This window comes from Heteronotia binoei, chromosome 2 (genome assembly GCF_032191835.1).
Source record: "Heteronotia binoei isolate CCM8104 ecotype False Entrance Well chromosome 2, APGP_CSIRO_Hbin_v1, whole genome shotgun sequence".
In the NCBI taxonomy this organism is placed as follows: Eukaryota; Metazoa; Chordata; class Lepidosauria; order Squamata; family Gekkonidae; genus Heteronotia; species Heteronotia binoei.
The window spans coordinates 189,586,902-189,608,001 of NC_083224.1; the positions used below are offsets into that span (position 1 = coordinate 189,586,902).

General features: G+C 51.4%; 1 protein-coding gene across 1 annotated transcript; it reads left to right on the forward strand.

Annotated features, from left to right (window-relative positions):
* Positions 1-18,657: 18,657 nt before the first annotated feature.
* Positions 18,658-20,076, forward strand: C2CD4C (C2 calcium dependent domain containing 4C). The gene has a single exon (XM_060233415.1). It carries the CDS (start codon positions 18,688-18,690, stop codon positions 19,996-19,998), a length of 1,311 nt encoding a protein of 436 aa, XP_060089398.1. The 5' UTR covers positions 18,658-18,687; the 3' UTR covers positions 19,999-20,076.
* Positions 20,077-21,100: the final 1,024 nt, after the last annotated feature.

The following is a 21,100-nucleotide window of genomic DNA, read 5'->3' on the forward strand; positions in this document are numbered from 1 at the left end:
AGCGTGGTGTTCTGTCTCTCCCCGTCCTCGTCCCCCCACAGCCTTCCCCTCTCCACCCTTCTGCTGTTCTTCCCCTCTACAATATTAGAGCACTTAATACACTCAGCAAACCCTTGAATGCTGTCACCTGAGCCTTGGAGTGCCATCTGCTTTGTTAGGCACATTGATGGATGGAGGTGCTTAGAATGGGATCTGTTACACTCATCTGCTTTCAAGCACCCTTCAGTTCAATGAGGTATAACTACTGAGTTCATGTCTGCTTTGGAACTGGGCTGGAGAGGGCAAGAACATCTGGCTGGCAGCTCTGGACTGAAAAGTTCCTACCTAAACACACACACAACCACAGTCCATCAGTTTTCCATTGGTGAATCGGGATTTAGAAGTGGGTCAAATCCTGACCTAAGGTTGGTCAACACAGTAGTTTTGGTGTTTCTTTCTGTCAGGGACTACATGGATGCATGCATGCATGTCACATAACAGCCTCCCTATGCGCAAAGACAGTATCATGTCTGCTGGGCCAAGAGGATGGTTAAGGAAGGGTCATCTTTCCTCTCCTGGGCTGTGGCTAGCGACGTCACTGGGGCGGGGCCAAGGGGGCCATCGGCCCTCCCCCAGAGCATTCTCATTGGCCCCCCTCTCTGCCTTGCGCAAGCGTCGACGGCCGCCTCTAGTTGCTGCCCGCCCGGAGCCCGCACCTGGAGCAGTGAGTCACCCATGGAGTCGGAGGAGAGGGGGATGGCGCTGGGACGCGGCTGAGTCAAGGCCTGACGCATGGTGGTTGGCTGGCGGGCGGCTCCTCCCGGGTGTTGGCGGGCCTGTGAAGGGAAAGGGGCTTCGCGGCGTCTACCGACCGGGGCACATCCGCCCGCTCTGCCCCAGGCGCAGCCAGCAGGGCACACTTGGCCCCAGGGTGCAACCCACCCTAGTGACGCCTCTGGCTGTGGCTCAGTGACAGAGCACCTGCTTGGCATGCAGAAGGTACCAGGTTCAACCCCCAGCATCTCTAGTGCTCCATCTCAGGAAGCGGATGTTGGGAAACAGCCTTCTAGACAGCCACTGAGCTGACAATACAGAGAATCTCAATAAGGCTCTGTATCTACTTTGGGGGGATGTCAGTGGCAGGGCCCTTACTTGGTATATGAGTCCAGAATTCTGAGTCCAGAATTCTGTTGAAGACTATCAAGTAGACTCTGGAGAGCGGACAATATAGAACTAGAGGGCCTGATTTATTACGGCAGTGTCAAATGTTTCTGGACACCATGAGTGGCAGTCGGGGTCCTTGGAGGTCATCCAGGCCAACTCCTACTCAGTGAAGGTAAACTTCACTATGCATTTGTCACACAGTAGGGGACCAAGAAGGGCATTCTGTTGGCTGCCACCACTCTGGTAACGGTTTGCATGGGAGGCCCAGAGCACTCAACCACCCCTGTATCTTCCTTTTTAGCAAAACCTTTGAACCGTGACTGAAGAGACGCGAGGACTCAGGTGCTTAACAACAGGAAATGTAGTATAAGTGCTCTAGAACAAGTGGGGAGCAAAAACGTTTCATGCGAAGTGAATATAGAAAATAGTAAAGATTGGTGTAAATAAATAAAAACCCTGACGCATCTTACTGGACATTTCTTTGCTATAACTCCAGACTCACCACCCCCTTGGGTGAGGGATCTCTCCTGCTGCCATCTCTCCTGCAGCCTTTTCTAGAGAGAACAAACCCTGTCAGTTGCTTGGCCTTTTATGCTTTCCTCCCAGGTCCCACCTCCTCTAGGCCGCTTTCCCCTCCAAAACTGCCTCGACCAGGACGTGCAGAGAAAGGCAACAGAGCTTCTTCCCCCTGCCATGGCATTCAGAACCCGTTTGGGCTCTTCGTTCATTTTTAAAAGACATTCCCCACAGCTGCTGTGAGGAAGCCAAGTTGGATCTGGGTTACCCAGAGCCACGGATGTCATTTGGCCCTTTGTCTCATCTGCAGAAAGGAGAAACGGTCAGGAAGCCAGCCACCTGCCAAGAGGGGCTGGGATGCATAATGCAGGTCCCTGTTTCGCTCTCTGGTTGAAGGATCTTGGGCAATGGGGCTAAAAAAGATCTCTTCCCTGTTCTCTGTGGGAAGCGAGCTCGAGGAGGCAATTACAGACGAGAGAGGCCAGGGGCCCAACTCAGCCTAAGGCAGCTTCACATGCTCTACCAAGATGTGAGATTTCATCCAATGGCGTTTTCTCAGCAGCAGCTCCAGCTGCTTCCCATGCAGCGCATCCCCCTGGGGAGGAGAGCTGGAAAGATTGTTGGGCGGGCCTGTGCTTGGTCAGAATTAGCCACTTCTGCACCTTGCGCCAAAATGCACACCTTGCATCTCTCTCCCTAGTGTTCAAGAATGACAGCCCCAGAACACCCCCCGCCCCAGAGAAGCTTCAAGTAGTGAGGCCAGAGCACCTGCTAGGTTTGGCTCACCTTCGCTTTGCCAGCTGGGAGCAGGGAGCCATTTTTTTTCCATTGGGCATTCAATGGTTTGTGAGCAGCTTGAGACTGTCGGGTGGCTTGTTTTTCACATCTTGAAGTGGTGCAGATGGTATGATACAGTGCAGGCAGCAGCATTTCACTTGTGCAAATTTTCATCCAGTGGAAGTCCTAATTCCACCCACCAGCCTAGTGTTTCCATATTCCTCACCAATTGTGTAAATAGTGAGCCAAGAAGTTAGCTATTTATAAACAAGCCCTATTTTTCTAAAAATAACCTTTCTGTTATCTTCTGGAGAGCCAGTTTGGTGTAGTGGTGAAGTATGCGGACTCTTATCTGGGAGAACCGGGTTTGATTCCCCACTCCTCCACTTGCACCTGCTAGAACGGCCTTGGGTCAGCCATAGCTCTGGCAGAGGTTGTCCTTGAAAGGGCAGCTGCTGTGAGAGCCCTCTCCAGCCCCACCTACCTCACAGGGTGTCTGTTGTGGGTGAGGAAGGGAAAGGAGATTGTGAGCCGCTATGAGACTCTTCGGAGTGGAGGGTGGGATATAAATCCAATATCTTCATCTACCTCACAGGGTGTCTGTTGTGGGGGAGGAAGGGAAAGGAGATTGTGAGCCGTTCTGAGACTCTTCGGAGTGGAGGGTGGGATATAAATCCATTATCTTCTTCTGTATTTGTCAAAGTCTGTATTCTCAATATTGTTTTGCACACGTACATTTGTAGACAGTCTTATGGGAGCTGTAATTCCTACCCCTCAGCATGGTATAAATCATGGTAGTTTTGGAGCAGGAATGCGTAGGCACAATGGGGCATGCCCTAATATGCAAATAAGTTCCTGCTGGGCTTTTTCTACAAAAAAATCCATGTCTGAAACAATGGTGATGCCAGGGAGTGTGGCCTAATATGCAAATGTGTTCCTGCTGGGCTTTTTCTACAAAACCCTGCTGCAAATTACCCGACCATCTACAATCCTGGGGGAGAACCAATGTCACCTGCTATGCCAGAAGGAAGTGAAACTCCATCACCGCCGCAGCTGCTGTGCTGTTCGATGGAGAGTTCAAGTCAAGCGGCAGCAAGGGGAAGAGGAGATCCCAGCATCGGCTCAGGACTGACTGTCAAAAACAATATGTTCACCTGCCAGTCATGTTTGCTGTAAATATCACTGATTCCTTTGCTTTGAGACAATTTGGTGATAAACAATAGACAGTTTCCCTTTGTGAGTGCAGAAAGCCAAAGGTCAGAGCCAGTTGAGTTGAAGCTCAAAGAACCGGACGAGCAAACGAGACTCAGCGTGCATGCATGCACACGGAAGTTTATACTCAGGATTACACTCTGTTGGTCTCAAAGGTGCCTGACTGGACTCCCGATTGGTTCTCTTGCTTCAGACCAACATGTCTACCCACCTAAATCTATCTCCTTGATACAGTCCTTCTTTCCAGCCTACCTCACAGGGTTGTTGTGAGGACAAAACAGAGGAAAGGGGAAATCGCTAATGTTATCCTGCCTTCTTCAGAGGAAGGAATGGGTGCTTTTCCCTCCTAGGAAGCTGGTGTGCAGTTCCTTCCTCACCCTCCATAGCTGCACCTTGGGAGTTGCCTGAGGCATCCTGTGTCCCACTGCAATCTTCTGGGGGGGGGGTGGTATCTAAAAGAAAGGGGGGGGAATAGATGGGATGTTTTTCTATCCCCTCAGGAAAGGAACACGGGCCACTTGTCCACAGTTGAGACTATGCAGAGGTGCAAAGATGGCCATCAAAGTGTGTTTAATATATTGCCTGGTGCTTAAATAATGTAGTGGGTAGTAGGTAGTGAAGAAATTAGCTATTTATTTTTGGGTAGTGAAGAAATTAGCTGTTACTGCCCATTTTCAGGATGACAGATGAAAAGGCAATTCTAGCCTGGCCAGAGGTTTATGGAAGGCAGCAGGCCAAACCTTGGGAGTTTCTCAGTTAAGAGTAAACTCTTCCATAAAGTGCTTTATACAGTAATACAGCACACTAAATAAAATGTGTTAACAGTATTTGCAGAACGCTCCCCCCCCAATGCCACAACTCAGCATCTTCTGCCTCTCCAATCAGGTCGTAGCAGCCCAAGCAAATCCTGAGCAACCAAACCATTCACCGGCAGGAGGGAACAGAGGCAGATCTCGCAGCCCTTCCTCCAGCAAGCCAAGGAGCTGGACCCTGGCACCTTCTGCCAGTCCTCCATGCAACCACTACAGAGGTCTTGCCGCTATCTGCTGGGCCTCTCACCTGCCTTCCTGACAGAACCAACACAAGCAAGTCCGTCCGTCCATCCAGACTCTGGATTCTGCTGGCAGGGGTGTGGAGGAGGGAGACATTGGCAGGGCCAGATCCAGGTTTTGGGAGCACTGGGCAGAATGCTCTGCAATGCATCCCCCTCCTCATATAAGTGTGCCATCTGCTGTCGTGTTAGAATTGGCAACCCTTTGGAAATTCCCAGAGATTTAGGGGAAGCCTGCAGAGATGGCGGAGTTTGGGGAGACAAAGGTGGTCAGCGAGGAAGTGATGCCAGAATCCCTCCCTTAGAGCTGACATTTCCTCCAGCAGAACTGATCCATATAGCTTGGAGATATAGCAATTCCGAAAGAACTCCAGGCCTCGCCTGGCAGTTGGCAGCTCTACACAGCACACTCCCATCTGCGCACCAGGGAGACACTCTGCCTTCCCTACCTGGGGCTGAAGAAAGCCAGACAATCATTGCTTCACACCCAGTAGTGTCTTCGCCCGGATGACGGGGGATTGTGCAAGGGAAGCAGGGCTCTTCTGTGCCAGTTGAGTTCTTTTCCTCCTGCTCCCCTTTACTTGGGAGATTGCCCCAGAGGTCACTGTGATGGTGAAAGCTGGGGGGGGGGGGGATAACAACAACAACAACATTTTATTTATATCCCGCCCTCCCCGCCGAAGCAGGCTCAGGGCGGCTAACAGCATTTCATACAATAAGTTATACAATGGGTATTAAAAAGAACATTAATCTTAAAACATTCTAATTATAAGTTAAAAATCAACATTTCTGGTGCTGTTCTATCAGCAAATAATGATGGCGAAGTCACTTTAAGCGAATCCATCGATCATTCAATCGGCAAAGGCCATCTTAAAAAGAATGGTCTTGCAGGCCCTGCGGAACTGTTCGAGGCTCCGCAGGGCCCGCACTTCTTCCGGGAGCTGGTTCCGAAGGTGTGGCGCTGCAATAGAGAAGGCCCATGTACGAGTATTTTGGAGTTTTGCCTCCTTTGGCCCGGGGATAGTCAGCTGGTTCTTCCCCGCTGACCTCAGTGCTCTCTGGGGTTCATATGGGGAGAGAAGGTCCCTTAGGTAGACGGTGTCATTCCCCTGCCAGGGAATTCAATGAGTGCAGGGTGTGTGTGTGTGTGTGTGTGTGTGAGAGAGAGAGGGAGGAATCTGCAGCATCTCCCTTCAAGCCAAATATTGTGCATTCTCACCAGTGCTGATTCCTGCTGGAGGAAAAGACCAAGAGGGGAAGAGAGGCACTGAGGGAGAAGTGACCTGACATAACAACCATCCTTCAGGAAACCAACTGAGGAAGGTCTCTCTCTCTCTTTGTCTCTCGGTGGGTGGGTGCTGATGCCCTAAGTTGTGAATAGTTTTAATTCTTTCTCCTCCCTCCTCCAAGGGAAACCTTTCATTATCATTACGCCTCACTCTATCTTCAAATCTATCTCAATGCACCTTTCATACTGCGGCGGATGTGTGCTGCAGCAACAAGTAGGAATTGCAACGGGTAGGAAATACTATGTTCAGAGGCACTCTCTTCCTTCCGGTGCCAGCAGTCAGTCTCTGAAATCTGAAAACAGCCAGCCAGTGTGGGGTAGTGGTTAATGTGTTGGTCTCAGGGCTTGGGCAATCCAGGTTTGAATCCTCATTTGCTGGAGACTTTGGGCCAGGCACACAGGCTCAGCCTCACCCACCTGTCACTGAAGGAAGAGACCGCAGCTCCTCCCCTGCAGCCACCCATGGTGTTAGGCCTGAAGGTGCTGCTGGACTTGGGCTCTTTCTGCTGCTCCAGCCAGACTGACGGGTCCACTAGGCAAACTAGGCAATCGCCTTCTGGGGGCGCCAAATTGGGTGCTCCTGCGTGACTTGGTGATGTAATCAGTGCAGTGGGGGGGGGGGGAGGGGGCTCCAGAAGTTACCCTTGCCTAGGGTGCCAGACAGTCTAGGGGAGGGACGGTGGCTGAGTGGTAGAGCATCTGCTTGGGAAGCAGAAGGTCCCAGGTTCAATCTCTGGCATCTCCAGTTAAAAAGGGTCCAGGCAGTAGGTGATGGAGATGGAGGGACGGTGGCTCAGTGGTAGAGCATCTGCTTGGGAAGCAGAAGGTCCCAGGTTCAGTCCCTGGCATCTCCAACTCAAAAGGGTCCAGGCAGTAGGTGATGGAGCTGGAGGGACGGTGGCTCAGTGGTAGAGCATCTGCTTGGGAAGCAGAAGGTCCCAGGTTCAATCCCTGGCATCTCCAACTCAAAAGGGTCCAGGCAGTAGGTGATGGAGATGGAGGGACGGTGGCTCAGTGGTAGAGCATCTGCTTGGGAAGCAGAAGGTCCCAGGTTCAATCCCTGGCATCTCCAACTCAAAAGGGCCCAGGCAGTAGGTGATGGAGCTGGAGGGACGGTGGCTCAGTGGTAGAGCATCTGCTTGGGAAGCAGAAGGTCCCAGGTTCAATCCCTGGCATCTCCAACTCAAAAGGGTCCAGGCAGTAGGTGATGGAGCTGGAGGGACGGTGGCTCAGTGGTAGAGCATCTGCTTGGGAAGCAGAAGGTCCCAGGTTCAATCCCTGGCATCTCCAACTCAAAAGGGTCCAGGCAGTAGGTGATGGAGATGGAGGGACGGTGGCTCAGTGGTAGAGCATCTGCTTGGGAAGCAGAAGGTCCCAGGTTCAATCCCTGGCATCTCCAACTCAAAAGGGCCCAGGCAGTAGGTGATGGAGATGGAGGGACGGTGGCTCAGTGGTAGAGCATCTGCTTGGGAAGCAGAAGGTCCCAGGTTCAATCCCTGGCATCTCCAAAAAAGGGTCCAGGCAAATAGGTGTGAAAAACCTCCGCTTGAGACCCTGGAGAGCCCCTGCCAGTCTGAGTAGACAATACTGACTTTGATGGACCCAGGGTCTGATTCAGTAGAAATCAGCTTCATATGTTCATGTTCATATGTCTAGGGCCAGCCCTAGGACCACCCCTCTTGCTCTACCTCACCGGGTTGTTGTGAGGATAAAAGGAAGGAGTCGAGTCCTCGTTGGGGGGAAAGGCAGGCTCAATCCATCTGCGGTTGCAAATCTGGCCTGCCCAGAAGGGATTTTTTTTTGGGGGGGGGGAGGCTTGATGGTTGTGTGTAGTGTGTGTGTGTGGGGGGGAGCTGCTTCCATCCTCCTTCGAAGGGTCCCTCGGGGGAGCCTTTCTTTGTGAGGCTCGCAGCAGCCCGGATGCTCCAAGAGAGGGGCCGAGCGAGCTTCAGCCGGTCTCCCTCCCTCCCGGCCGGGCTTCCCGGGTGCGGGGAAAAGGCAGCCAGAGCAGCAAGCCTTTCTTTTCTTTCTTGCCTCGCCTTTCCTTCCGGCTCCTCCCTTGTGTGCCAAGGCTCCCAGCTCCGCGGGGCTCGACGGCCGGCCGGCCGGCGGCTTCCCTCTGCTCGTGGCGGCGCCCCTCTTCGGAGGAATACGGCGGCGGGGAGGTGAGTGAGTGGCCGGTGCGGTGCCTGCCTGCGGAGCGGGCGGGCGGCGGCTATAAAAGGCGAGCGCCGCTCCCCGGGCCGGCATTGCCAGCCGGAGAGAGGCGGCGGCGGCGGCAGGAGGAGGAGTTGCGCGCAGTCCACAGGTGGGTACCGCCGCTTGCCCCGCGGACAGGTGGCAGGCTGGCCCTTGGAGGGGGTTAGGGGTGCAGCTCGTTTGGCAGGCCAGCTCTGGAAGCTGCCCGGCAGAGTGCCTCTGAGCATGTGCAGACCGCTCTCCCCTCGCTCCCGAAGGGCTGCAACAGTCGCCCGCCCACCGCGCTCCTTCCTTTCGGGTTGACGGCTCCCCCCGCCCTCCGGGGAAGAGAGCTTGTTTTCAAGCCCAGGGACAAACAGCGCGAACTTTTTGGTGCGGATTTGCAGAGCTTGCTTTCCCCCAGAACAGAACATTCGCGAGGCTTCCCGGCTGGGCGTTGAATAGCAAGTCCCAATATTTGACAACCTGCGTTGCCGGCAGCCGAGGAGCGGGCGGGGGGCTCAGCCCCAAGAGTCCTGACCAAAGCAGAGGGCAACTTTCGTAGGACATATGAACATATGAAGCTGCCTTATACTGAATCAGACCATCGGTCCATCAAAGTCAGTATTGTCTTCTCAGACTGGCAGCGGCTCTCCGGGGTCTCAAGCTGAGGTTTTTCACACCTATTTGCCTGGACCCTTTTTTGGAGATGCCAGGGACTGAACCTGGGACCTTCTGCTTCCCAAGCAGATGCTCTACCACTGAGCCACAGCTCCATTCATGGCTCTCCAGGGTCTCAAGCTGAGGATTTTCACACCTATTTGCCTGGACCCTTTTTTGGAGATGCCGGGGATTGAACCTGGGACCTTCTGCTTCCCAAGCAGATGCTCTGCCACTGAGCCACAGCTCCATTCATGGCTCTCCAGGGTCTCGAGCTGAGGTTTTTCACACCTATTTGCCTGGACCCTTTTTTGGAGATTCCGGGGATTGAACCTGGGACCTTCTGCTTCCCAAGCAGATGCTCTACCACTGAGCCACCGTCCCTCCTCCAAACAGAGCTTGGACAAACAGAGCTGGTCTCTTGCGGGTTGCTTCTAGGCTAGACTGAGACACCCCCCTCCCCCAATTCATTGTTGTGGCTGTTAGCCATCTGGGGCCTTTGCAAAGTTGCTGTCATAAGGGGACCCACAAAGGACTCCAACATTTTTGCAATCAAATGTAGAAATCGGTAGCGATTCCTTTCAGCTGGCCAGAAGGGGTTTGATACTTTCTGGGCCATCTGGATACTCTCTGCCTGTCACCCTCGAGTGTCGAGATGAGTGTGTGGCTTGAAAGTCCATCTTCCAAAGGGGAGACAGGAAGCAGAAAAACCGCTTCAGGCAGGCTGCGGGGAACTCTGTCCTCCCCATCCAAATGCCCCTCTGTCAACGGCCGGATGGTTTTATCCACCAAGGGGCTGTTGCTGTAAGTGGTGTGCAAATAGACAAATCCCTTTGCTTCTCCCCCTTCACAATGAGGATTCTTTGAGTCAACAGCAATGCTGTATACATTGGGAGAGAGAATAATGGCAAATAAACATGGCCCGTGCTCATAAAAGACAAGATTTCTCTGCTGTATCTTCAGAGGTGCCATTCAAGACTTACCGGATCTTGATGTACAGCTCCACCACTGAAAACCCCAATCCCCCCCCCCCCCTTGCTGCTCCACTTGGAAGAGGTTAGGGCTTCACCAGGAAAGATGCACTCGTGGCGAATCCATTAAGAACAGGAAGAACTTTGCAAAAAACTTAAAAAAAACAATCCCATGAAGCTGCGCTACGTTCAACATCCTGCCTGCACTGTGTGGCTCTCCATGGTCCCTGGCAGAAAGATTTCTCAGTCTGGTGACCTCCTGGTCCTCATATCTGGTCTGGCCAGATTCTCGGCTCTTTGGTAGTGCTGTACGCCTCAACTACAGTGTCCCAGTTCTGAGTATTAGCTCCTTAAGGTCTTTTTTCCCCTCCCTTTCCCTTTGGGCTTATGTCTAGCACTGTGCACTAGGATCATTTGAACACTTTTTTTTTGTTTCTGCAAAGCTTTCACAGTAGCACAGTTCCCCTCCCCCCCCCCAGTCATATCATGCTGAGTTTCCAAGCAGGATCCTCTTCAACTCCCCCCCCCCCACCTTCTGCCCTCTTAAGAGGATAACAATATTTTGGAGATGCTGTCAGAATTTATTTTTCTGAGGTCTCTTTTTTGTTGATGTTCACTCAAGATACTTCTGAATTACTCTTTCTCCGGATCTCTCCCTGGATTTGGGAATTCTGCATGACCTGGTTTAGTTTCCAAAGTGGGACCATTGCATTAAGAATTCTTTGCTGATTTTGTTGCTTATTTCCTAAAATTGTAGAATGCACTGTGCATGGATGCCACCCCTTTCTATTCCTGCAGCTGATTTTGTACCTGGGGCAGGTGGGTGCATGGATTAGCCTGCTTTCAGGTGGGAAGCCTTTAAAAGACAGAACTGTTTCAGAGGGTAGAACACCTAGATCCAGTAGAACCGTCCAGTAGCACCTTAGTGACAAACAGGAATTTCTCCCTTTTGCTTTGACCCTCAAAAGCTTCTACTCTGAAACCCTTGTTGGTCTCTTAAGGGGCCGCTGAGCTTGAATTTCACTGTTCTACTTGGAACGGCATTCAGATATTTTTTTTCTGTGGCTTTTGTCAATGTGGAGAAAGATATGTGCAGCGCACATCAACAGAAGATGACATGCACAACAAAAGAATCTGAGTGCAATTCTGTGCATGTCGGAGGTTGCCACGGGGAGGGGGGGGGGAAGTATTTTATCTCCATACAAGCATGCACCAGAAAAGATGCAAATCCGCAGAAGGACCAGAAAGATACATGGAATTGCGCACGGTCCAGTTTTGGAATTTTATAAATCTCCTTGTGAAACTAAATGAATGAGGATGGGAGCCCAGAGGGAAACTGTGGAACAACTGAGGGATGTGGGAGGGGCTGTGGCTCAGTGGCAGAGCCTTTGGTTGGCCTGCAAAAGGTCCCGGGTTCAGTTCCAGGCAGCAGATCTGGCAGGAGGTGATGGGAAAGGCCTCAGCCTGAGACTCTGAAGAGCAGCTGCCAGTCTGAGAAGACGAGACTGACCCCGATGGACCAGGGGTCTGATTCCATGGGATGCAGCTTTGTGTGTTCACGTGGTCGATGGAAAACCTGCTCATCTCTGACTGGTGCTGCTTTTGTGCCCCAGAGCTGGACTGCTTCTGCTCCTGTGCATACAGAGGAGAGAGAGACCTGTAAGCCCTGTCCTACCACCAAGCCCGTCCAAATCTCGGTGCAGTCAGTGCTGAGCTTCCAAGTCCAGCCTAGCAGAAAGAAAAACCCTGCAGTGAGACTTCTGCGAGACAAACTCCCATGGATCCCCATCCCCCCCCAAGTGAGGAGAACTCTTTTTCATTGTCTCCTTTGCTTCACCCTCCTTCCAAGGTCCAGCTGAAAAATCAAAAAAGCTAAATCAGAGCTCCCTGCCAGGTAGGGGCAGCAAGGATCCACTGAGAAGGTGTACGCTGGAATTTTGCCGATGGCAAAAATCCCTAGTTGAGACAAAATCTGCAGAACTGAAAGGCAGTCTTGAGAAGACAAGTAATATTTCTGGGGGGGGGGGGGGCGGGGATGGAGCAGAGGAGAGTCAAGAGCAGCTGCCTGTTGTGCAGAAGGGCCCAGGTCCAATCCCTGGCATGGCCAGTCAGAGGGGTTGGAGAGGGGTTGATATGAAAGACCTCAGCCAGAGACCCTGGAGAGCAGCTGCCAGTCTGAGTAGACAAGAACGACTTGGATGGGCCGGTGACTCAGGAAAAGGCATGTGGTATGAGATCCGTGCAGCCCTGCAGCATTCGTAGACATTGCCTGGAACTAATATGTGATGCATTTCCTCTGGCACAAGATGTGCAGGATATTGAGGGGCCACCACGAATCCTTTGCACCTTTGAACGCAGCCTCCTCGCCCTGGGAATCCCTCTCCTGAGGTGCCCATTACGTGCCTCTGCCCTTTTCTGTTTTGCCAGTTTCACATGGCTGCTTTGACTCCCTTGAGCTGGATATTTGTCAGCCTCACTGGGTGGTATTGATTCTCCCCCCCCCACTCCCCCCCCCCCGCAAAATGCCACTGGCACTGTGAGAGGAAGGCAGGCGAGGAAAAGGCTGCATTAAAGGAATCCGCTGTCTTTTAAGGCTTCTTTGTCCTTGGTAAAGAAGTTAAAGCAGGGGAGGGTTTTTCCTGACTGCGACGGGCTTTTTTGCAAAGGCATTTTGGTCTCACTGCTGGGAATGTGGAGCAATCTGAGGCCACACGGCTGCTGCCTGCCTGCCTTCCCAGGGACTGGCTGGAGCCACTGGGTTGGCGGGGGGGAGGATCCCAGTAGGGTATGATGACTGCTGTCTTTAGTCTGGGGCTGAGTTGGAATTCCTGGAGGCCTCCAGGCTCCGCTTGTCAGTTGGCAACCTAACCCAGAAGCCCTCTTTTCAGGGGTGGGGAGGGGGCTGGCTGGCTGGCAGGGCTGATAGCTGTGATAGAGGCGAAACAATCTGGGGGATAGTCTTGTCTTATCCCTGTAGTAAAACGTGTATCAGTTTAATGAGGAGATACATTTGAACAAAGAGAGCAGGATCCCCGGAGAGAAGAAGAAGATATTGGATTTATATCCCGCCCTCCACTCCAAAGAGTCTCAGAGTGGCTCACAATCTCCTTTACCTTCCTCCCCCACAACAGACACCCTGTGAGGTGGGTGGGGCTGGAGAAGGCTCTCCCAGCAGCTGCCCTTTCAAGGACAACCTCTGCTAGATAGGGTTGCCAAGTCCAATTCAAGAAATATCTGGGGACTTTGGAGGTGGAGCCAGGAGACATTAGGGGTGGAGCCAAGATCAAGGCTGTGACAAGCATAATTGAACTCCAAAGGGAGTTCTGGCCATCACGTTTAAAGGGACGGCACACCTTTTCAATGCCTTCCTTCCATAGGAAATAATGAAGGATAGGGGCACCTTCTTTTGGGGCTCATAGAATTGGACCCCCTGGTCCAATCTTTTTGAAACTTGGGGGTATTTTGGGGAGAGGCACTAGATGCTATACTGAAAATTTGGTGCCTCTACCCCAAAAAACAGCCCCCCCCAGAGCCCCAGATACCCGCGGATCAATTCTCCATGATTTTCTGTGGGAATAAATCTCCATAGGGAATAACAGAGTTTCCAGCAGACATTTCCCTCCCCTCCCCCCGCTTTCTGATGACCCTGAAGCCGGGGGAGGGACTCCAAACCCGGGGATCCCCTGCCCCCACCTGGGGATTGGCAACCCTACTGCTAGAGCTCTGGCTGACCCAAGGCCATGCTAGCAGGTGCAAGTGGAGGAGTGGGGAATCAAACCTGGTTCTCCCAGATAAGAGTCCGCACACTTCACCACTACACCAAACTGGCTCTCTGCAGTGTTTCTTTTCCCTCTGAGTACAGAGGCCCATCGCTTGCAGGCATATACACGTGTTTGTACATACACACATGCAATCACACTGGGATCCTGCAGTTAGGGGACAGACCACCTATTCTCAGAACTGTGGGGGGGGCAGGTTTTCCCTCCGTGGCAACTCTAAGAGCAGGACTGCCACTGGTGGGTGGGGGGCGGGGTGTCACCAAATCCAGGTTGGGAAATCCTGGAGATGTGGGAATGGAGCCTGGGGAATACAAGGCCAGAGAGTCCACCCTCTGCAGCATCCATTTTCTCCAGGGGATGTGATCTCTGGAGTCTGGAGATGAGCTGGGATTCTGGGGGATCCCCGGTTCCCACCTGGAGGCTGGCAGCCCTGAACTGCCTGCATTTCCATCCAGAGGAGCGAAAAGCAATCACGCACATAGAAGAGGAAGTCAGCGGGCGGGCTTTTCCTTCGGAGAGCCTTGCGTCTGCATGAGCCCCTTCCTGGAATCTTGTGCTAGCCAAAGGCCCGGGGTCGTCCTGGGGCAGGGCTTGTGATGGGTTGGGGGCGTCAGGGGCTCACCTGCCATCAAATCTGCACTCTGCTCATCATGATACATTACAGGCAGTTCACCTCATGAGGTTCTTGAGGGTGGAGGCTTGGCCACCCAAGGCTGCGTTCAACCCCACAGCAGTGGTTTTTTGATTCTCCAGAGAAGCCAGTGACAGATATATACTTGTGGAGAGCCAGTTTGGTGTAGTGGTTAAGTGTGCGGACTCTTAACTGGGAGAACCGGGTTTGATTCCCCACTCCTCCACTTGCACCTGCTGGAATGGCCTCGGGTCAGCCATAGCTCTGGCAGAGGTTGTCCTTGAAAGGGCAGCTGCTGGGAGAGCCCTCTCCAGCCCCACCCACCTCACAGGGTGTCTGTCGTGGGGGAGGAAGGGAAAGGAGATTGTGAGCCGCTCTGAGACTCTTCGGAGTGGAGGGCGGGATATAAATCCAATATCTTCTTCAATATCTTCTTGTCTGTGTAAAGGAGGTGGGGTTGATAGGCTTGGCTTGGCAACCAGTGGGAGACTGGGTAGGACAGGAATATGGAGGGCGGGTGACTGTCAGCAGTGGTGTGACATCACTTCCAGAAAAACCTGGAAGTAATGTCAAACTTCTGTAGGAATTGCTAGAATTTGGTGATTCCTAGAGAAGCGTAACATCACTTCCGGGTTTTCCTGAAAATGACATCCTGCTGCCACCAATGGCATGTCCCTCCCCTGCCGCTTGTTGTGGGAGTGCTAGGAGGCAAGGCCTGCTGGGCGCTGAGATCCTGGGCAGAGACCTCCCACCCCCAGCAGGCACATGGCAACCCTAGAAGGAGGTCATGGGGTTGAGGCCTTGGCCGCATAAGAGGCTCGGTGAACAAGGCTGCCAGCCTAGAACTACAGAGACTTGCTCCCCTGGAGAAAATGTGGCAATCAAAGCCAGGACCATGGAGGTTACTGTAAAAGAAAACACCTCAAAGCCTTTCCGTGCAACAAAAATAATACTCATTATTCCTACTTATCCAGTATTTACTAGTAACAAACACAGCGCTTACAGTGATAGCCAAACATAATATAAACAAACATATTTATACAACACAAAATCCCTCCAGAACCGAAAACACATGCTGCTCCTACCGTGTGATGGATCAATGTCCTATAGAAAAAAAATATGGAGCTGTAATACAAGTCTGACAATATCCAAGACCAGTCCAATATTGTTTCAAGTACAGAGACTCTTCTTCTTGGGACCGCCTGCAAATTATCTTCATATCCTTCTGAAATGGCGTTCACTATCTTTGTTGTCACAAAGATAGTGAACGCCATTTCAGAAGGATATGAAGATAATTTGCAGGCGTTTCAAGGCGAAATGAAAACAAAGCCGTGAAAGTCAGACAAAAATTAAAAGAAGCACCACTTACCTACTGAATCAACAATGAAGAAGGTCCCAAGAAGAAGAGTCTCTGCACTTGAAACAATATTGGACTGGTCTTGGATATTGTCAGACTTGTATTACAGCTCCATATTTTTTCTATAGGACATTGATCCCTCATACGGTAGGAGCAGCGTGTGCTTTCGGTTCTGGAGGGATTTTGTGTTGTATAAATATGTTTGTCTATATTATGTTTGGCTATCACTGTAAGCACTGTGTTTGTTTCTAATAAATACTGGATAAGTAGGAATAATGAGTATTATTTTTGTTACACGGAGAGGCTTTGAGGTGTTTTCCCCTGGAGAAAATGGCAGCATCATGTCCCTGCTGAGCTTCCTTCGCTCCCCAAACCTCACCAGACTCTGCCCCCAAATCTGAAGGAATATCACAAGCCCTGGTCAGTATATGGATGGGAGATCACCACGAAAGTCCAAGACTGCTAGGAAGGGGCAGACAATGGCAAACCACCTCTGAATGTCTCTTGCCTTGAAAACATCATGGGGTCTCCAGAAATCATGTGACCTGATGGCAACCCCAAATCCTGGGAGATAATGTACCATAATAGATGCACCAGACAATCCTCAGCACAATCCTCTGAAGCTCAGGCCCCTATTGAGAGCCAGTTTGGTGTAGTGGTTAAGTGTGCGGACTCTTATCTGCGAGAACCAGGTTTGATTCCCCCACTCCTCCACTTGCAGCTGCTGGAATGGCCTTGGGTCAGCCATAGCTCTGGCAGAGGTTGTCTTTGAAAGGGCAGCTGCTGTGAGAGCCCTCTCCAGCCCCACCCACCTCACAGGGTGTCTGTTGTGGGGGAGGAAGATAAATGAGATTGTGAGCCTCTCTGGGATTCGGAGTGGAGGGTTGGATATAAATCCAACATTATCATCTTCTTCTATGAAATGTGTCAGCAAAATATCATAGAACCCAGCAGAGTTTTGAGCCCTTGAATAGAGGACTCAAGTCTTTTATTCTTGGGGGGTTGTTAGAGAGGCAGCTTATCCTGGGGCCGCTTTGGATGCTAAAGCTTGTTTCCGTGGGATAGATTTGGGGATTGTTCCTATGACAGACGTTACAGGAGGAAGAGCCCTATAGGACTGGATCACCTGCCCCTTGGTCCAAGACAGAACATCCAAATGAAAACCCTCCACAGAATTAAAAAAGATATAATGTGACTACTCTCAATATTAAAAGATGAAAACACAGCAGCGCTAAAGAATCATGTCCCTGTTACTATCAAAGCAATCTTAATGAATCTTTATGATGACTAAGCCTCAATATTTATGCCAAAGCTTAACATGTCCATAAATATTATTTATTTATGCTGATTTGCATTCTGCCCTATCCCACAGGCTGGCTCAAGGTGGATTACAACAAATTTGATCAAGTCACAATAAAACAATAGGCAATTAGCAACAAATATAAACAGTTAAAACAATAAAAACAATTAAAATTACTCAATTTCAGGCAGTAGACAAATTAATCAGGCCATAATACAAACAGAGGTGGAGCTGATGATACATCAGTAGGCCCAACAGAAGATGAATACTGCAGCAAGGGAGGCCAGACTGAATGTATTATATATTTATACATGCATAGATGTCAGTATTTATGCCTAAGATTAATATGTCCATGTAGAATAACACAGTGATGTTTCCAGATTCCAAAGGTTCCAAAACACAGAGCAGAGACCAACAAATTACAGATGTTTTCAAGAAATGGAGCACAAAAGCAGCGGAATAGATGCTTCCAAGAAGTGGAGCAAGGAGCAACAGGATGATGCGGCTTTCTGGAATGGGAGGCAGTTTCATGTAGATTTTTTTCAACTTGCTTGTATTTACAAGTTATCGTTCAGGAATTCTTAGTCAGAACCCAGTGAGACTGAATGTAGATTCAGCAATACAGATCCAGCGTGCCCACTGTTTCAGATGTCCCATTGCTCCTCACCAGGCCAGATATGGTTACCACTCCAAAGGGTGTGGCCATTTAGGGTCTCAAGAAATCTGTGGGGCTCAGGGAGGAGTTTACTTCATTTATACCCCATCTTTCTCTCCAATGGAGACTGAGGTGGCTTGCATCATTCTCCTCTCCTCCGATTTATCCTCCCAACCAGCCTTGTGAGGTAAGTTAAACTGAGAGTGTGTGACTTGGCCCAAGATTACCCAACAAGTTTCTATGATACAAGTGGGGATTCAAACCTGGGTCTCCCAGATCCTGGCCAGGCCCTCTAACTGCTACACCACGCTGGCTTTCCTCATAAGGCCAATTCCCAGCATAAAGGACAGCAGTGGATAATAAGAACATCAGAAGAGCCCTGCTGGGTCAGACCAGTGAGGGTCCATCCAGTCCAGCATCCTGCCTCATACAGGGGTCAACCAGGTCCTCTGGATGGCCAACAACAGAGCAGAGAAGCTGAGGTCTTCCCCTGAAGATGCCTCTTGGCTCAGAGGATTAGTGCCTCTGAATGTAGAGGTTCCCCTTAGCCACCATGGCTAGTAGACACTTATCCTCCACGAATCTGTCCAATCCCCCTTTCAAGCTGCTTATTTCTGTGGCCATCACGATATTCTTGAACAGTGAATTCTGAAGATTTTAATTTGCAAAATGATTGACAGACTATATATTTATTTCCTTTTTTAAAAATTTCCTTTTTCCTGTTCTGAATCTAATGCCCATCAAGTTTCACCGGATGCCTTTGAGCTCTAGTAATTTGGGAGAAGGAAGAGAATTTCTCAGCATCAGTTCTCTCCACCCCCAAAATGATAATAGTCAAAATGATAACAGCCAACGTTTACTTCTGGAATGATTTGTTTTTGGTTGAGATGATCGGCTCACAATTTGCAACCCCCCCCCACACCAATGTGTTCTACATGTTTAATTGGATACCCCATTAATCTCTCAGTGTCTGCAGGAAGTCACCTAACAGGTTTCCCAAGACAAATAAAAATGTAGCCTATCAATCACTTTGCAAATTAAAAATGCTCCCTCTTTGACCCATGGGAATAGCATTCTCAACCTCCACCCTTCCCTCAGTGATGGTTTCCTTTCTTGCATTTAACTTTTGAATGACAGATCGTTGGACTTGCTAAGAAGGTGAACCCAAAATGTGGCTCCTGGAGAAGATCCGAGGCTCTGTGGAGAACGGAGGAGCTCGAGCGAATGAGTCTGGCGACAAGCAGTCAAAGGGTCCCTTGTACAGCAACGTCCTGACCCCTGATAAGATCCCAGATTTCTTCATCCCCCCGAAGCTTCCGACAGTGCCTCCAGAGGCAGAGGGGGCAGAAGGGGGGAAGGCCAAGCCCAATCTGGGCACCTCGGCCTCAGAGCAGAACCTCTCAGCCCGCAAGGCCCAGCGGAGTCCCCGGCTGCCAGTGAAAGCTGCTTCGGAGAGTAAGAACCTTCTGAAGGCTGCCAGTCGGCACATAATCCAGATTGAAAGTGCAGACGAGTGGATGTCAGAGGAGGACTTCAGCACCAATGCAGACCCCCAATCCCAGACGGCCATGTCGCTGCCCTATGTGCCCAAAGCCCAGACTTCGTATGGCTTTGCAACACTCATGGAGAGCCCTCATACACGGCGCAAGGAGTCCCTCTTCCACAGCGAGCACACCAGCCTGTGCCCCTCCCAGTCCTCCTCGCCCAGCTCTCAGAGGAAGGCTGGTGGAAGCAAGACCAATGGAGAGGGTGCCCACCTCAACCCTTCTGATATCAACATGTCTCTGATGAACCCTTACCGCTACTTCAGTGGTGGGGAAAGTGACACCTGCTCATCTGCTGAATCGTCCCCCTTTGGTTCACCATTGCTCTCCAGGTCTGTGTCCCTTCTCAAGATCTTTAGCCAGGAGAGCCAGTCAAAGGTCATCAAGCTGAAGCATTCAGTAGCCCGGAACAGTTCCCTTTCCACAGACGACAGTTCCGCCGACACCAGTCCCAGCTCACAGCGCCGCATGCATTGCGCCACCCCTCCAGCTGGAGGTGCAGCTGGGGGGGTGCAGCAGCAGCCTCTTGCACCTGCCGACCCCCAAAACCGGCTCCACAAAGAGCACACGATCCGATTGAGCAAAGGAGGCAGCATGCGCCTCGTGGCGGAGTACAACCCTTCCAATGCCCGCTTGCGGATACGCATTGTCACTGCGGAAAACCTCTACGACAAACACTGCGATGCACGGAGCATTAACTGCTGCGTGGCTCTCTACCTGAACCCCGGGAAGCTGCAGAAGCAACGGAGCACCATCATCAAGAACAGCCGCAACCCCGTCTTCAATGAGGATTTTTTCTTTGATGGCCTGGGAACCGGCAATGCCAAAAAAATGTCCCTCAAAGTCAAGGTGGTGAACAAAGGCAGCAGCCTCAAGAGGGACACGCTGATGGGTGAGAAGGAGCTCCGCCTCACCTCCTTGCTCCCCTTCTTATAAACCCCTCTGGGATGACCTCCCGTCACACCTGTCCCTTGATGGTCCCTTCCCCTGCCCCTAGAGGAGAAGGGGTTGGAGGCCACCATAAAAGGTTTGGCAGAGGGCAATCCGGGTTCCTCCAAACGGTCATCGCTTGTATGGGGTGGGGAGGGTGGAGTGTCTCAGAGGCCCTTTTCTGGGGAAGGCAGCCTCTCTGCCTGGGGGCAGCCCTTGGCTCACGTACATCAGGAGGCCCTGTTGAGTTCTGCAAGCGAGCACCCATGGAGGGAGAGCCTAAAGGCGAGGAGAGAGATTCCAGTGGGTCTTGTCGAACCAGACGGGGGAGGGGTGGGTCAAGGGCCAGACAAGGGAGAGGGGACCCTTAAATGCAGTAATCCTGGGAGTGGGAGGTGGGTGCATGCCTATGCCATGTGGATGTCCCTCTGGCCTTCCCCTGAAATGCATGCAAGGAGGTACACCAGCTTTCCCTTGTCGAGACTGCATGTTTCTTGTGCCTGTACGTGTCACAGCCGGCAGCATGCAAACAACCCCAGGGGACGCGGCTTAAGCAGCCAGACCACCTTCTGGGAAGGGATATAATGGTGAACCTCATTGCCATTACCTTGTGTAAATCCGTATCTGGATTTGGGAGCCAGGATGTGTCTGTGGGTTTTTGTGCAAGGGAATGCTGAAGACTATGGGAGGGAGTGGGAAATCGGGAGCTATGGCCTTTGTGAATCTTGCAAAGAGCAAAACTGCTAGGGGGAGGGGGGGTGTTGTCCCAATGAAATACCTCATGGCTGAAACAGCTTCGGTACTGACAGAAATCCAACAGGTGTGTTGAGGATTCAGCAATGATGAGAGATGGACCTGTTGGATTTGTGTTGCTGAAGCAGCTGTTCGAGCCAGAACAGTCCTTGCTAGAAAAGAAGATGGCAATGGGCCAGCTTCTTGGTGGCAGAGCAGCGACACCATTGCAGCTGGAGTGCTGGTAGTTTGGCCATTCTTCTTGAAAGAGGGCAGGCAGGTACCCCAGTGACGCAGGAGACAGCCCAATGCTTAGCCAAGTGGCCAGTCCCACCAGTCAGAGCCTTGTCCGGCTGACAGCAGCACCTCCAGGGCT

Coding starts and splice junctions, on each gene's coding strand:
- C2CD4C (XM_060233415.1), top strand. CDS start 18,688: ATGTGGCTCCTGGAGAAGATCCGAGGCTCTGTGGAGAACGGAGGAGCT.